The 16982-nt window shown below is 55.8% G+C and overlaps 2 protein-coding genes across 2 annotated transcripts; one reads left to right on the plus strand and one right to left on the minus strand.

Moving 5' to 3' along the window:
• The first annotated feature begins 1175 nt into the window (after positions 1–1175).
• TEX261 (testis expressed 261) lies at positions 1176–9534 on the plus strand. Its single transcript, XM_060026413.1, has 6 exons — positions 1176–1340; positions 2228–2307; positions 3703–3856; positions 5707–5774; positions 6457–6559; positions 6807–9534. Exons 1-6 carry the CDS (start codon positions 1271–1273, stop codon positions 6920–6922), a joined length of 591 nt encoding a protein of 196 aa, XP_059882396.1. The 5' UTR covers positions 1176–1270; the 3' UTR covers positions 6923–9534.
• A 664-nt stretch (positions 9535–10198) lies between these two features.
• ANKRD53 (ankyrin repeat domain 53) lies at positions 10199–15695 on the minus strand. The gene is made up of 6 exons (XM_060027530.1): positions 15444–15695; positions 15024–15257; positions 14488–14687; positions 13028–13192; positions 12533–12653; positions 10199–10918 (listed from the first exon to the last, which is right to left on the minus strand). Exons 1-6 carry the CDS (start codon positions 15693–15695, stop codon positions 10199–10201), a joined length of 1692 nt encoding a protein of 563 aa, XP_059883513.1.
• Between the last annotated feature and the right edge of the window lie 1287 nt (positions 15696–16982).

A 16982-nucleotide genomic window follows, 5' to 3' on the forward strand; every position in this document is an offset into this window, starting at 1 on the left:
TTATTATATCACACAGTTTTCTAAAAAACTTTTTGATATCTGTATTTCCGTGTAATTTCTTTGCTTTGTAATCTTATGTGTGTTTTTTGTTGTTGTTGTTTTGTTTTTTGCTGTACGCGGGCCTCCCACTGTTGTGGCCTCTCCCATTGCGGAGCACAGGCTCCAGACGCACAGGCCCAGCGGCCATGGCTCACGGGCCCAGCAGCTCCGCGGCACGTGGGATCTTTCCAGACCGGGGCACGAACCCGTGTCCCCTGCATCGGCAGGCAGACTCTCAACCACTGCGCCACCAGGGAAGCCCTGATCTGTACATTTTAAATGGTTCAAATGGTAAATTTTATGTTATGTATAGTTTACCACGATTAAAAAATACATAAGGGCTTCTTTATTTCTTGATAGCATAGTAATCCTATGTTTAATTTTTCTGAGGAATATTTATTTATTTTTATACATGAAAAAATTCTGAGATAAGAAATATACCAGGGGCCCGTTATACATTATTTTGGCATGCCTGTCTCGGCCACCAGATGGGGAACTTCTTGACAAGGGCTGCCCTGCTCCTTGGGGCCCCTCAGTTAGCTCTTCCAGAGGTGTAGTAAATGCATTCAGCGCCTAATGGGCGAAGTCAACAGAGAGGGAGAGTTAGGCTTGAGGATGACTAATCAAAGGTGCCCCAATTCCTACCTGTGCCTCTTCCTAGATGTACAATAACCTGAGGCAAAGTAACCTTCCTAGGCCCTGGCTTCCCATCCATAAATTGATCTACATCATCGGATTAATTTCCATCATGAACCTACAGCCTAGCTTTTAGCATAGTGCCTGTCACACGTTAGGCACTCAACAGTTTTGTTCCTGTTACCTGCGAGAGCAAAAGAAAGCCCTGGGCAACTCCAGGCTGGCGCGGGAGTGCACAGGGAGGGGCCGGTGGCTACGTTCCAAGCTCCGGTACTAGCGCTGCGTCCCCGCGCCTCAGGACCGTCCCGCCTCCCCGTGGTTGCATTGCCGACCGGCCCCCTCTTTGCATCCTCGGGAGCCCGGCGGTCCGCGGGCGCGCGCCGGTCTGAGCAGCAGCGGTTGGCCCTCCGCGCCGGCGGGCGGCGCTAGTCCGGACCCGGCTGGGGGCGGTGCTCGGGCCGGGCTGCTCTCGGCGGCGGCGCACGACCGTCCGCGGGGCGGGGACGCGGCGGCGGTGGCGGAGACTCCGTGTTGCCGGAGCCCGAGCGCGCAGGCCCGTCCCGGCGGGCTGGCGGGCGGCCGGGGCGGGGGCGCCATGTGGTTCATGTATGTGCTGAGCTGGCTGTCGCTTTTCATCCAGGTGGCCTTCATCACGCTGGCCGTCGGTGAGAGTGCGCGACCCCGGGCCGCGCGGGCTCCAGCTCCGGCATCTGTGCTCGCCGGGGGTCGCATCACGAGGGCGCCGGAGAGAGCCGGGAGACCCCCGCCCGTTCCTTCCGGCCTTCGCATCCCCCTTCCTGCCCCGCCTGGTCCTGCCCCTCCTCCTGACCCCAGTAGCCTAGCCTGACCTCGGGTCCTTCCAGGAGTCACAGAGTCCGCCCCAGCGGTGCCCAGGGGAGGCTGACTCAAGTGCCCCTTGCCCGCGCATGGCCAACCGCTGCCGCGCCCTCCGTCGCGGGGCCGGCCGCACCGAACTTTTCCCAGACACCTACCCCCGCCCTTTCGCCTCGGGCCCTTGGTGCTTCCGACTCTGACTTTGACGGCCTTTCCCTTTTTGGCTAGTTCCTACTCTTGATCTCAGCTGAGACTTCACCTCCTCCGGGAAGCACTCCTTATGGGGTTTGACTTGTCCTACTGGGATCGTCTGACTCCCCTTCCCACTCAGCACCCCCGCACCCCCGCAAAGCTGGTCAGGGAAGGGACCTCGTCTGTCTCGTGCCGTACTCAGCTCTCAGCCCAGCAGCTGGCGCATAATAAATGCCAGCGAATATTTACTGAATGAGCGAAAGAAATTCCCTTTTATGGGCCAGAGGTTAGGTTTGTGCGGAGGCATCAGATACAGGTTTCCATTCACTTTTATGAAATCTCTCCTTAGTTGCCCTGACAGAGTTTTACTTCCGACTTGGGAGGGTAACACACGGATTGTTTGGTTTGTTTCTTACCTAACGGAATCATGAAAGGTTGAGTGGAATCCAGCTGCAGAGAGAGGGGTGATCAGCATGGTGGGAGTGACACTGGCTAATGTTCTCCCTGCTTGCTTCCCCCCTGCCAGCGGCCGGACTCTATTACCTGGCAGAATTGATAGAAGAATACACAGTGGCCACCAGCAGGATCATAAAATACATGATCTGGGTAAGTGGCAGTTTTCCCCAGGATCCCCCTCACTCTTGCCCTGCCTCAGAAGGAGGAAGTGGGGAAAGTTTGGCCTGGGTGATGAGACCTGTGTCCTTGCTGTTTCCTGAGGGTACCACCCCCTACCTCCCTGCCCTGTACCTTGTCCCCCTGGGTCTGCTCTCCTGGGCCTATGTCTCCCCTGGCCTCCTTCCCCAAGTGGCATCGCTTCACTGCGGGCCTCGTTCTTGGCTCCTTAAGGCGAGAGCTGAGTGCCCACTCTCTGTTGACAGGGCTGTGGCTTTGCCTTTGTTTGACCACCTTCAGGGGTCTTAGCCCCTTGCTCTGCTTACAGCATTTAGAACTGAGAGGAACCTTAAGGACAGTTTTGAGTACTTGTTCTTTGCCCTCTTTCTAACTGGATCAAGTGACTTGGTCTAAGAGGGAGACACCTTCCCTGCCCCAGGCCCTGCCCTGCTCAGGGCTCGTGGAAGGATTCTCTTCCTGAAGACACAATCCTTGCCGTTGATGTCCAAGCCACAGGAGTGACTGCTGGTGGATAGATTTCTGCAGCTGCAGGAAAGGCTGGGGAGGGTCTGGGGGCACGTTTGGACAGGACGAGCCCAGTGCCTCTCAAGTCACCTGCTGTCAAAAGCCACTTCCACTTTGGGCATGGCCTGGGGTAGGGAGTTAGTGGTGGAGACAAGACCATAGCTCTCAGCTCTGGGTTCAGAGGCCCAGCTCATGAGTGTTGGTACAGGAATTAGACCTTCATTCAACCAACTGCCTGCCTTTTGTTGAGCACTGACAGCTATAAGTCCTTCAGAACAATGTTTTTCAAACTGCAGGAAGGATTCATTATTGGGTTGTGCAATCAATTCAGTAGATCATTATCAGCATTAAAAAAAAAAAAAAGGAGGGCTTCCCTGGTGGCGCAGTGGTTGGGAGTCTGCCTGCCGATGCAGGGGACATAGGTTCGTGCCCCGGTCCGGGAAGATCCCCAATGCCGTGGAGCGGCTGGGCCCGTGAGCCATGGCCGCTGAGCCTGCGCGTCCGGAGCCTGTGCTCCACAACAGGAGAGGCCACAACAGTGAGAGGCCCGCGTACCACAAAAAAAAAAGGAATGGGAAAGACTAGAATTGAAATCTGAACTTTGATCATGTATATGTACATGTGTTGGGGTCACAGTGTAAACTATTTTTCTTACTGTGGGTTGCTGTCAAACAAACTTTGAGATTGAAAAGTGCTGCCCTTTGGGAGCTGAGAGACTAGCTGGGGAGGTCAGAACTGTGGCTGTGAAACAAGGAGAGACTGAAACATGAACAGAGTGTTGCCCTGAGTAGGCTGGGGGTTAGTGAGTCCAGAAAGGCTGCCTGGAAGAAGCTCCCCGCACTGTGTGCCTCTGGTTGTTTTCAGTTCTCCACAGCTGTGCTGATTGGCCTCTACGTTTTTGAGCGCTTCCCCACCTACATGATTGGTGTGGGCCTCTTCACCAACCTTGTCTACTTTGGCCTCCTCCAGACCTTCCCCTTCATCATGCTGACCTCGCCTAACTTCATCCTGTCGTGCGGTGAGAAGGGACATAGTTGGGGAGGCAACTGAGTTGGTTGGACGTGCCCAGCTCAGTCTAGGGCACTGAAGGGGATATAAAGAAAAGAGGCAAACCACTGAGGTCCTCCAGGAGACCAGGCTGATTGGAGGCTGGGGTTCTCACACATGAGGAGCCTAGGGCCCGCATTGGCTCTAATGACTAGAATTTGGGGGGCTGGGATACTCAGAAAGGGAGGGCTTTCCTAGGGAGGTAAGTTTGACAAAGGGTTTGAGAAGGGAAAAGAGGTGGGTTGGCTGAGCAGTTATAGCCCCTAAGAAACCACTTGGCCAGGAAAAGCCCAAAGCCTTTCCCTGGCCTGCAGGCAGCTCCCCATCCAGTCCTCTGGCCCAAAGTCGTGATTAAGACGAGCCTCCTGGGGCTCTGGGGGTCCCTGCAGACAGCTGCCTTGGGGTTGACAGACCCAGTTTGGAGGACCGTGGCCTTCCTGCCTTTGCTCTGCCACCAGTTTCTGACCCCAGGGAGTCATTTCCCCTCTCTGGCCTTAGCTTCTCCATCTGTTCAGTGATGTTTAGGAGACTCATTTGGCACATAGATGCTATAGTTATTCTCGGAAAAGGTTCTAGACAGTATCTGGTTACCGGGATTGCCTTTTCTCCCTTTAGTCATTACTGGTCATCGTAGCCTTTGGTCAAGATATCAGATTGATTGGGGTTTCTTAGAGCTGCTTTTCTGTTTCTGTGAGAGAATCTGGAAAGAGACTGTTACTCACAAGGAGGGCACAGTGTTAAAGCCAGGACTGAGTGCCTTGGTGTGATTCCACCAAAGGATTTGTTCTGCGGGGATTGGTGTGAGGATCCTTCCCTGGAGACCAGGCTCCTCTTGCGTCTTCCCAGGGGGGAGGGTGCTCCCCAATCCCCCCACCCCTTGGGGAGCTCCCTTGGCTTCCCTTTGTCACTCCCCTGACTTGCCCTCAAGGTGCCTGGGAGAGTTTTTCTGAAGATCTGTGGGTGTCAGGTACCATCCTATCTTCCAGTATGCCCTCGCCCTAGAGCGCGGCTAGGAGCGGCAGAGCTGTGGTTGTCTGCCTTAGAAGGGGAGAGGCAAGAGAAGAGAAAAGAGGAAAGATTCGTGGCAGTTGGCTGTGAGGTGTATGTGAGGGGTGTTGGGTGTGAGGGGATGCCTTGTTCTGGTGCCTGCCCTTCACCTCACCGTGGGAACCGGCAGGAATGCCTGTCTCGGAGCAGCGAGTCCCCGGGATCTCTCTCTGAATTTGGCTGCATGCTAAGGAGGTGGTGGGATCCAGAACATACCAGTTCACACCAGTGAACCTTATCCTGAGGACGGACCCCTCCCCGAGAATTTTGAGGAACCCTAAGATTGCACTGCAAACCGTCTAGCAAACTGTGCCCTTTCATTCCTGAGGAGTGAGAGCCTCCTCCCTGCTGCCCCGACTGGAGTGGACTCCTTGGGAGCGTTTGCTCTGCACGCCCGTGACACCCTTCCACACAGCCCTGCGGAGCTCTCTTCAGGACTCATGGCTGCTAAAGACCAGGTCAACTGGCACCATGCTTTGGAGTGTGTAGCGCTGGAGTCTCATTCTTATAATATTCAAAGAGTGTTTTACCTACTTCTAATTGGATTCATGAGTGCCCTCTGCAGCGGGCAGGTGGGGTGGGGGCTAGTTCTTCCGTTCTCACAGACGGGAAACTGGGTTCTGGAGAGTAGTGCGCTTGGCACGGAGCCATGCTCTGAGCTGGGTGTGAGGTCAGGACTAAGCGTCGGCTTCCAACCTCCGGGGCCTTGTGAAGGTTGAAAGTCTGCTTTATGTTATCCACCCCAGAATAAATGACTCTTCATTCCCTCAACAGGGCTAGTGGTGGTGAATCATTACCTAGCGTTTCAGTTTTTTGCAGAGGAATATTATCCCTTCTCAGAGGTAAGAAGTATTCAGTACGTCATCAAACTACTAACCGGGACAGAGCGAGTAAAAGGGACTTGCGTGATTTCTTTGTGAACTTGACTATGATTTGAAACTGAGTTTATTCAGGGATGATACATTTTTTAAAAAAATGGTATAGGTGATTTTAGAAAGCAGTGAGGATGAAAAGCAGGGACCCCTTTGGCTGCGGTGGGGAGGACACTGCTGTCTCCCAGTGAGTCCTTTGGGGATGCCAGCATCCCAGCCTAGCATCCTAAGGTCATGAAGGGGCGGTGGGGTGGCCTGGTCTGACGCAGACCTCACAGGGCAGGGGTGGGCCACAACCCTGAACCCTGCTACTCCAGTTTGAACCCCTGGGGAAGAACAAGGTCGCTTCTCTAGGGAACATGGGTCATTCATGGTTTTGCCCTCCATCTGCCTCCTTTGGTTCAGAGGAGTTGCTTGTCCTAGTGACCACGATTTGGGGATTGTGGCCACACAGTCATCTTTGGTCTCCACCTTTCCCCACTGAATTTTCTCCATGTCTGGGGGTGTCCTGTCTCTGCTTCCCGGGCCCTGGTCCCCTTCAGAGATCAAGTGTGGGGTACGCTTGACCGCCTCTCTAAGATACATGGTGAGCACACCTGGCCCAGCCTTGGCATCTCCAGGGGTCCCCTCATCTCAGTGTCTCTGTTGCCAGGTCCTGGCCTATTTCACTTTCTGTCTGTGGATAATCCCGTTTGCGTTCTTTGTGTCACTGTCGGCTGGGGAGAACGTCCTGCCCTCCACCATGCAGCCTGGAGGTGAGAAGGGGTTTGTAAGGTGGGAGGCATGGTGGGAGGACGCCAGCAAGGCCTGAGTTGCTGGGGGAGCTGGAGCCCGCCCTGTGATGGAGACACTTGGACTCTGGGTGGGCAGAGCTGTGTTCACACACACACACACACACACACACTCTCATCTCCCTGCACACACACACACACACACACACACACACACACACACACACACTCACACACACACACTCTCATCTCCCTGCCTGTGTCTCCACAGATGACGTGGTCTCCAATTACTTCACCAAAGGCAAGCGGGGCAAACGCTTAGGGATCCTGGTTGTCTTCTCCTTCATCAAAGAGGCCATTCTACCCAGTCGGCAGAAGATGTACTGAACTTCTGCGGAGGGGATGCTGGGGCAAGATCAGGAGAGTCAGGCCCCTGGGCCTCTGCAGTAGGTGGGTGCCGGGAGCTGGAAGGCACCTTCCCCCAGCGCTGGCCCTCCTTCCCTCGACTCCCCCGGAAGCCCCTATCCCCACCGTCCTCAGGAGGCTCAGCTTGGCTCAGATGTGATGCTGCCGGAGGCTGAGACCTCAGAGGGCGCCAGGGAGGATGCGGTGCCTGCTTAGCCAGGAGGCCGTGGCCCACCTGGGTGTGCAGAGCTGAGCTCCTGTGGCCCTCCCGCCCCTTCCTGTGATGGGTCCGGAGTTCTGGCTCAGCCGGGGCAGGCAGGGCAGGGGCCGTGAAGCTGGAGAGCAGACAGTGATAACTGCTATGGGCAGATGGCCATGGGGAGGGGCCGTGGCTTAGCACTTGCAAGAGAAAGTTCTGCTGTTGAACTGTGATTTCTGTCCAAGTGCTGATTCCCGTTTGAATAAAGATTCTAGGTGGCCCTGTTTGCCTTAATACCCTGAAAGTTCATCTTCCTTTCTTCTGCTGACCTTCCGCCTGGACTGGCTTTTCTGCGCCAGGGGCTCCTTTTCTGGGTTTGGGTCTTGCCTTTCCGAAGGGACTGTTCTTGTGGCCCTTAGTGGGAAGGGGACAGAGATGAGGAGCCGAGCCTGGAGTGGGAGGCGGGGGAGTGGGGATGGATGCGGCCTTTCTTAATGCCCTTCTCTCTCCTTGCATCTCTTCTTTCCTCAGGGCTCCGTGACTGTCAGACTGGGGGCGAGAGGGGATGGTGTGGGACGGGGTTAGATTTTTCAGGAGAACATGTACAGTGTCCTATTTATAAGTCTTCGCCTAGGGAAGAGAGCGGTTTCTGGCTGAATTCTATCTCAGGCTCGAGGAGAAACATTAAAAACTGGCTTCTTGGCGGCCTGGGCTACAGCCTGTTTTGTAAGAAACAGGGCTGGTGAGAGAAGCTCTTTGTCACTCTAAGAGCACACAAGGGCTGGCCCTCTCTTCTGAGTGCTCTTGGCTCCTGGGGAGGTGATCAGTCTTCTAAAAAGGCAGGCCAGGTCCTGGGCACAGGCCCGCATTTGTTGACCTTGCGTTCCAACTACAGTGCCTTACAAGTACTCAGCAGTACCTATGCGAATGAAGTCCCCACGAGAGCCATCACCGGACATGTCCTGTACCTCACAGCAAAGCAGACAGGTGCAGAGATGGACTGCACACATGTGGTACCTTTCAGCCACAGGGAAGACCTCTGTGCTTGAAGATCTTACCTCTACGTCCTGCCTCAAGTCCCGCCGTAGCCCTTCATTTCCTTGGGTCTAGCATTCCCGTTCTCTTAAAAATCCCAGCCTTCCCCTTTCCTGGGGAGGAGCAGTACATTTGGGCCTTCTCTCAGTGGCACTGAGATGGCCAGGCCCTTTTGTCCTATGCAGACAAGGGAGGACAAGGTGGAGGACACTGGAGGCCAGTGTCCTGACTGCTGGCCAGCAGCTGGCCTTGCCCTCCGTTGCTGTCCATTTCTTTGTTTCTCACCCCAGTGGTGTGGCTTTGCCCTCCATTCGCTCCACTGCCAGTGTTCTGGGGGCTGCCAGTGGCCGTGTGCTAAGTCCAGTGGACCCTCTTCGTATCTCCTCTTTCTGGATTTGTGCAGCATCGGGCAGGGCTCGTCCCCCCAGCGTCCCAAGCACTTCTGTGGCTGGTTCTCCCTCTCGGGCTGCTCCTTTCCGGGTCCTGTGCAGGCCCCTCCACTCACCCCCCGCGCAGTGGGGTTTCTCAGGGTTCGGTCGTGTGTTCCCTGGAGGAGCCCATCCGTGCTGATGGTTTCAAGGAATTGAGAGCCGACAGCCAGCCCCAGCATCCCTCTCGGTCCTCTGAACCACAGTTCTGCTGCCTTTGGGCACACAGGCAACTCTCATGGCCCAGATGGCACTTGGTGCCACCCTTTGCAACCTGCCTTTTCTGGGTACCTGCCTTGGCCCCAAGATCACTCAGGAGCCCGACCAGAAACCTGCTTTCTCTTTCTGCCCTGACATCCAATCTCTAACGACTGTCAAGTTTACCTTCTTAACATCTCTTGATTTGAGCCACTCCCTCTGTCAGCACCTTTCACCTGGATTATTGTGACAGCCTCCTTCTGCTTCTCTATCCCACAGCCAGAGTTGTCTTTCTAATGCACGGTTGATCTAGTCACTCCCTGGCTTACAACCTTCCACGGCTCCCCCCGTCAGGATAAAGTCCAGACCCCTGAGCATGGCTCGTGAGGCTCGTGGTGTCCCAGCTCTCGCTCGCATCTGGCCTCATCACTTGCCACCTTGCATTCTGATTTTCAGCCTCCTGTATCCAGAGATGCCACTTTAATTCCCTTCTGCTCGCCTGAGTACCTTCTCTGTCAGTTCTCAACTTAGATTTCACTTCCTCCAAGGAACTTTGAATGTCCCCTCTCCCTCCAGCACACCACACAGATCACTCTGGGCTTACTTGCCTGCTTACTGGTTTATCTCCCCATTAGACTGTAAGCTCCTTGAGGGCAGGAATCGTCCTTCAGTTTTTGTATCAACCGTGCCTAGCTTGGCACCTGGCACATAGAAAGTACTCAATAAATGTTTGTTTAATGAATGATTTGTAGTGGTGTGTACAGGGGATAGCAGGGGACCCAGGATAGCTTCCTGGAGAAAGTACAAGTGCTTTCAGTCTCAAACTGAAGCCATAGGTCCTCCCTCCCTTCTCCAGAAAGGCTGCCTGTGCCTCCCTGTGCTGCAGAAACCCCAGTGGCAGCTGGGAATGAAGGATGGCAGCCCATAGTGGCAGGGAAGCCAATGGCAGGGTGACACATTAGCTCTCTTCCTCCCTGTTCTGGAGATGCAGAGTGAGGCTTAGAACCTGCAGCAGGAAGGACTTAATAGGAACAAGAGGCAGAATTTCCCAGTGGTCCGTCATCCTGGAATCCTTGTCCCTGGTGAGCTGTTGGGTGTGAGGAAGGGAAATGGGGACACCAAGGTGTCACTTTTACAATGGTAAGGCCCAGGATAGAGGAGGATCCCCACTCTGAGCCTTGGGCTACTGCCCTAACTTGGATCTCCTGGGGGGTCCAAGAGATTCCTTTGTGGAGAGAAGGGAGACCTGGGAGCTGGGTTTTGTCGGGGAGGGGGCTCCAATCCTTGAGCTTGGGGGTGGGCAGCCTGTGGGCACTCCCCTTCCTCCCCATCCATACAGAATCACCACACCTCAGCCTTCACTGGGCAGCCTCCAGTCGGGAGGCTACCAAAATAAGTTTAAGTGGGGGGTGGTTTGGGGGAGGGCAGAGTGGGGAGCCCTTGATGGGCTCGCACGGCTGCCAGGAAGGCTTCGTCAAACGTCTCTCGCAGGTTCATGCTCAGAGTGTCGGTCCAGAAGGTGCCATCGCCCAGGCGCCGCTTCCGGGGCACCTCTCTTATGGTGACAGAACAGAAGCCCTGGGGTACCTTCATCCTGCACGGCTGCAGCGATGGGTACAGCTCACGGATTATCACCTCTAAAGGCAGCCGGGGCACAGGCGCCACCTGGTTGCCGGCCACCGTGCGCAGGAGCGCACCGCCGTGCCCGTCGGACCTCACCTCGAGGAAGCAGCGGAAGTCGTGCTCCGGCCTGGGGTCGGGATGCACGCCCAGGCGGGTGCCCTGCGGGTAGCCAATCTGGGCGGCGGGGGACCTGACAGGGCTGTTGCTGAGATTCCACACCTTGGGCCGCCTGACCATGAGCTGCTTGCAGCTGGGTATAGGCATCACCGAGGGCTGACTGGGCTGCAGTGCCTGCCGCAGGCGCACCTCTTGGGAGGGGTAGAAGCTCTTGGGAGGCCGCAGTGCCCCGTGCCTGGGGGTCTTGGAGAGCACGGTGGCCTGGGGTGGAGGACGGGGCTCTCCCTGAGTGTCGCGGCTGGGGGATGGGCCTTGGGGCGGCAGCTTGCGTTGGAGCCACTTCTTGAAAGCAGCTTCTCTCAGAATTTGATGCTCTTTCTGCAACATCAGAAGGCACAAGGTAGTTCTGGAGGGCTACCCTCCGTGTGCTTCTGTGGAAGGGGGCCCTGTGGCTGCAGCCCTGGAAACCTCAGGTTCCTGACTGAGTAGATACCTTCCTGCCTCCGGGGAGCCCGGAGTCTGATGAGAGAAACCCCTGCCTGTGGGAGCCCTTGTTCTGTTGGGGAGACAGCCACCGCCTGGAGGGGGCCCCTGGGCTCATGGGACAGACAGAGCCTTTCCCATAGGCGAGACCTCCAATCTGATGGAGACACAGCCTCTGCCCTAGGTGAGGTCTCCAACTTGAGGGGGGAGACACAGTCCCTGCCCTATGGAAAAACTTGAGTCTTAATGGGGGAGACCAGCCTCCACCCCCACTAAAGGAGTTCCCAGTCTGATGGTGGAGACATGCCTGCCCTAAGAGAGTCTCTGGGTTGATGGGGAAAAAGGCAAATGAGTGATGTAGGGTTATCCTTGACCCTGGAAGGAGAAAGCAGAAAAGTTTGGAAGGCTAGGAACTGGATGGAGCTAATCTGGGCAGGCTTCTTGGAAGTGGTGGGCCTTGAGTGGTCAGTGTAGGGAGAGAGACAGTTTTGGCTGGCTCTCCAGGCTAGGGGGTGATGCTCTCTGTCCATGCCTCCTCTAGAGCTGAACCTTCAACTCGTCACAGAACCGATCCCTTCCCCCCTCCCCATCTCAGTGTCTCACTTGCCAGACTGTTGCTAAGCAGTCAGGTGGTTTGGAGATTGACCCAGCTTCAGATGTAGGCTCTGATTAGGCTAAGCCAATCATAGTAATTCCATCAGCCTCGCCCCAGACCTAAGTCAGTCAACACATGGCTTTCTTTTAGCTCTAGGGATTGGAACAAGAATGGACACATGGTCCAGTTGAGGCCAATAAGAGATAAGGGGAGATCTTCAAGGGGCTTCTGGGAAATCTTAGAGCCACGGGAACAGATGGGCTTTGCCTCCTCTGGATACATACATGACTGTGAAGGCTGGGTGACACTGACAACGGAGGGTAGGACAGGGCAGTTTGGCGAGGAATGCAGCTGGAACAGAGCTGGAGTACCGGGTTTTGCCAGCCCCGAAGCCCTCCCAACTCCCGGATCCACTTAGGAGTCCCAGCATCTTCTTTTGGGGTTTTCTGGTTCTTACATCCTGTGTCGTTATACCTGCTTAAAATCCTTTATTCTCCTTGTCTGTCCCAGCTGAGGTCTGACATTGATCTGGGCCCCTGCCGGGTCTCTAGCTTGTCAGTTTCCAGCTCACATCTGATCCCCTGGCTGTACTGAATTTGCACTTCTTGACAAACTCCACGCTCTCATGTGCCCCTATGCCCCTCCGCAGGGCTCTCTGTTCCTTCTACCAGGTTAGTCCTTTCCTGATTCTTCATGTGGCCAACTGCTGCCCACCTTTAAAGCGTCCTCTTGAGCATTATCCCTTCGGCACCCTCCTGGAGCCCTCCTCCTCAGAGGAGGGGGTGAGGGAGGCTCCTTCTGGATGGGACCACTTCTAGCCACTCTTCTAACTAACTGTGCATGTGGGTCCCTGCCTCTGCTCACATGCCTGGATGGCCGGTGCCGCTGCCCGTCCTACTGGCCCTACCCCTTACTTGATACTCAGTCAGGTAGTCCTCCTCCATGAGGGCCAGCTGGTTCTTGAGCCTCTTCAGTTTCCCCATCTCATGGGCAAAGTCCTTCTTGTCCTGTTTCCACATGGCATCCTTCAAGAACCTGGTGCCGAGGCGGGGGCGTGTCATTCCCCAGTGACTGAGCTTCGCCCTGGGCAGGGAAGACTGGCTGCTGCTGAGGGCCTGGGTGGGAGTGGGCAGAGCTGCCAGAGGTGAGATGAGCAAGATGACCCATCCCCACTGCCCGAGGCCCCTCTGGCTAAAGCGTCTGATGGATCACCACCCCCCTGCCGAGGAGCTGGGGCCTCACGGCAGTGCTAAACCCCAGGGGTGAGGCCCTGTGGACAGCCCTGGGAATAGCATCTTGGGGAGAGGCGCCCTCTGCAGGCTCATCCCCAGACCCTCCTCTTACATGCTCAGCTCTGGGTGAGGGCCCTGGGGAAGGGTGACAGGCAGGGTTGGTTCTCACAGCCTCACCGGGCACAGATGCGGTGGTTCCATATTTTGCAGTAGTCGATGGGCTTGCAGCCCATGGCATCTTGGGCATGAACATTGGCACCTTTCTGCACCAGGACCTTCACACAGCTCAGCAGGCCCTCGCGGGCTGCCAGGTGCAGGGGTGTGGAGCCGTTGCATGTCTGACTGTGGAGGGCCCCGCCGGGGTGGGGGTGGGAGGAGGGCAGAAAGGAAGGACCAAGGGCATCTGCCTGTCAGATAGGTGAGCCAGCCAGCTTCCAGGCCTGCTCTGCCACCAGTCCACTGGGTGACCCTGGCATGTCCCTTCTCCTCTCTGTACCTCAGTTTCTTCAACTGTAGAAGGAGGGTTTGTACTAAATGAACAGCAAAAGTCTGATTATGGGGTGTGTGCCCGTGAGGAAATGCTAGAAGGAGAGCTGGTTGGCTGGAGCTCAGAGACCACTAACCTCATCTCCTCTTAAACCACTCAGCCCTCCTGCCCCTTCCCCACACCTAGCCATGGCCCACAAGGCCTGCATGGCCGGGGCCCTGCTTCCTCCCCAACTTTGCCCTCTGACCTTGCCCCACTCTCTCCCAGCATGGCCTTTACACCTCTGCCTGGAACACTTGTCCTTGGTTTTGCTAGGCTGGCTCACCTCTCCATTCTCTCCTTAGAGGTAACTGCTCTTCCCAAATAGATCTTCTCCCTGCCCGCTTTACTCACCACCCCACCACCCTGTTTATACCCTTCATAACCACTTACCACACTCTGTCATTTTGTTCATTCATTAGTTTGCTAATTGGCTGTCTGCTCCGGCGCTAGTATACCAGCTTTACGAGGGCAGGGACCATTGCTGTATGTTCACCATTTTATTCCTCAGCTCTGGCCCAGCGCTTAGCACATTACATGCTGAATAAGTATTCTGAATGAATGCAGTCTCCTATATGCCATCCATGCACTTTCCATGCATTTTCTCAATTATCACAATAGTCTCACGTGATAGGCACTGTCATCCCCCCAAATTTCAGTTGAAGACACTGAGGCAAGTAGTTCCCAAACTCTGCTGCAAATGGGAAATAACTGGGGATCTTATGAGCCTTCCAGAGTCCAGGCCACACCTCAGACCAGTTAAATGACAGCCTTTGGATTGGAACACAGGCATTGGTATTTTTGAAGCTCCCCAGGTGATTCCAGTGTACAGACAGGTTTGGGAACCAGAGCACTGAGGCTTAGGGTTGAGTGACTTGCCTGAGGTTTTTCTGTCTGGTAGCAGGTAGCAAAGCTGGGACACGAACTAGGTCTGTCCTCTCCCAAAATCTCTTAACCACGACACCATGTGGGCTCTCTGACTGTTCATGTGGGAATCAATCCTTGTCACCCCACAGCCCCTCTGCCTGTCCTGCTTGGATCTGCCTGCCTGGAAGTGGGGTTCTTATCTGCCCAGGCTCCAAGCCACTCTCCCCTCATAGGCTGGACTCACGTGTTGAGGGCTGCCCCTTGCTTAATCAGATAGTGAATGCAGGGCAGGGCCGTGGTCTTGTTGTCACTGCGGATGACAAGGTGTAGAGGTGTCTGGCCATTGTTGGTGGGCAGGTCCGCGGGAAACTTGTACTCCTCTACCAAGACCCGCAGGCATGCAAGCTTGCCGCTCTGGGCTGCAAAGTGGATGGCAGTGAAACCCTGTGGGGGCCAGAGGAGGCGGGAAGAGGCTGAGCAGGACTGGCACCCAGGGCCCACAACCTAACCTAGAGAGCAATTTCTTGGGGTTACCCTCCCCCTCTTCTCTGTGCCCCCGGGGAATCGCACGTACCCCTTTCCCACTCCCGTATCGCTCACCCTTCCTCGCTCCCCCAAGATGGCCTTCCAGACGGTCGGAAGGTGAATTAGGACCATCTACCCAGAAAAGGACATCTCCGGATGCTCCACTGTCACTCTTCGCCAGGTAACTACTACGTACGGAGCTCTCTGTGGGGTGGAGACGACTTCGGTCCCCGCCCCTGAGCTCCGAGGCCTTACCTTGTCATCGGCCGGGATTTTCCCCCGGTGCTGATTTAGACAGAACCGCAACCATTCCAGGTTGCCCAACGAGGCCGCGAACAGCTCGTGGTAGCTCCCGATCGCCCTCTGGTCCCACACCTCGGCGAGACTCACGGAGCTAGAGCAGGCGCGGGGAGGAAGACGGGAGTGAGCCGGGCAGCGGCGGCCTGCGGGGCCCGCGCGGGCCAGGCCCCCACGTGCACGAAGGCCTTTCTGGAGGCCGGGCCAGGGCGCGCTGCGCGGCAGGGCAATGGGGACGCGACCGTCGTCGAAGGCCCCGGGCACCGCTCAGGAGGCGAGCGTGACCCGGCCGACCCCCGCCGCTCCACGCCCGGCCGCTCCGGGAGGCCCGAGCGGTTTCCCGCGCCCCGACGCCCGCACACCCGCTCCCAGGCCCACCTGGGCCGCCGGGCCGCCGAGTCGCCGCACCTGGCTGACACCTTCTCCGCCAGCTGCATGGGGACGACCCCTGAGAGGCGCCGCCGCCTGCGGGGTGCCGCCCGCCCGCCGAGGTTCCAGCTCCCGCTCCGGGGATCGGGCGGGCGCTTTCGGGCGAGGGTCGCGGTGTCGGTCCCGCTCGCCTCCTCGGCCCCGGCGCCGCCCAGCCTGCCACCCCACCCCCGCGGCCCAGTCGTCCTGGAGACCCGACATCGCACACACCCCACACTGAAAGACGCGTACCTCTTGTTTATAAAATTGGTTAAGTGCTGATTGTACCAAACAGAAAGGACAATGAAGATATTAAAAATCAATCCCACCACCCACAGAAATCACGGTCTATTACTCTATGCGTATGCATATTGTATACGTTTTTGTGCCTCTTTTCTTTCAGCGCTAAATTATGAGCCAGCTTCCTTTGTCAGTCCACATCCTAAACGTGTATTATGACGCAACCAGAGCCCAACATCGTGATGGGTGCGCTGTCAATTTCACATGTGCTGCAGAAAACTAAATGGCTCACTTCTGGTTGTTTTCTTGGGATGGATTCCTGGGAGTAGAATTACTAAGTGAAAGGGAATGAACATTTTTTAGCTGTTGATATACGTTTCCAAACTGCCCTCCAGCAAGGTTTTCTATTCCCTTACACTTCCACCTGAAGCGAAACAGGTGCACTGTAAATCAGCCGCGTGACTTTGGTCAAGTAGCCAAGCAATAAGTGTTGCTTGAATCAGTGTTAGTGTTACTGAACCATCCACATTTTCACCCCTTCTCAGGGGAAACAGACTCCAAGCTTATTAGAGGGCTACTGAGGCCCCAGGGTCGACTCTAGGCTTATCTGGCCACACCACCCACTTCTAACGACCTTCTTCCTTCTGCACCGGACTTCCCAGTGTTTGCACTGGGAAGGTCTATGATGGAGGGGAGAGGGTCTTTTATGACCACAGTGACCTGCAAGGAGAGACAAAAATGCAGATTCTCCAACCAGAAGGACCTCTCCCCCTTTCCAGGGAAACCTCCTTTTGTAGCCCACTTGCCTTCCAATCCCAGTGGTCAGAAGGAGTCAGCATCCCTCCTGAGCACTTTGAAAACGAGCAACTCCTACTGGATATTTGCCCCAGGTGGGGCCTTAGCAACTGGCTTCAAAGTAAGATAAAGTGGCAGTGCTTTGCAGGGACAGACTTTGAGGATTTCCTGGAAGCTGAGGGATTCTTTGGGCTGTTGCTTTTGGAATATGAGGATACAAACAATGGCAGCAAGACCTTATGTCTGTGTTAGGGGTCGGAGGGTGTATCTCAGGACCTCTTCAAGTAAACGCTCTTTATCTTCACCTGGGGTATCTTGCGGTCTCTATAGCGGTGGTTGCAACCCTGGCTGTACATTGGAATCACCTGGCGGTGTGGGGGTGCGTATCAATGTGGGGGACTTGTGCCTAGCGATTCAAATTACAAGTTGACCCTAGAACAACGCGGGGTTTAACTGCGCAACGCGGGTTCATTC

The sequence above is a fragment of the Delphinus delphis genome, chromosome 12 (assembly GCF_949987515.2).
Source record: "Delphinus delphis chromosome 12, mDelDel1.2, whole genome shotgun sequence".
In the NCBI taxonomy this organism is placed as follows: Eukaryota; Metazoa; Chordata; class Mammalia; order Artiodactyla; family Delphinidae; genus Delphinus; species Delphinus delphis.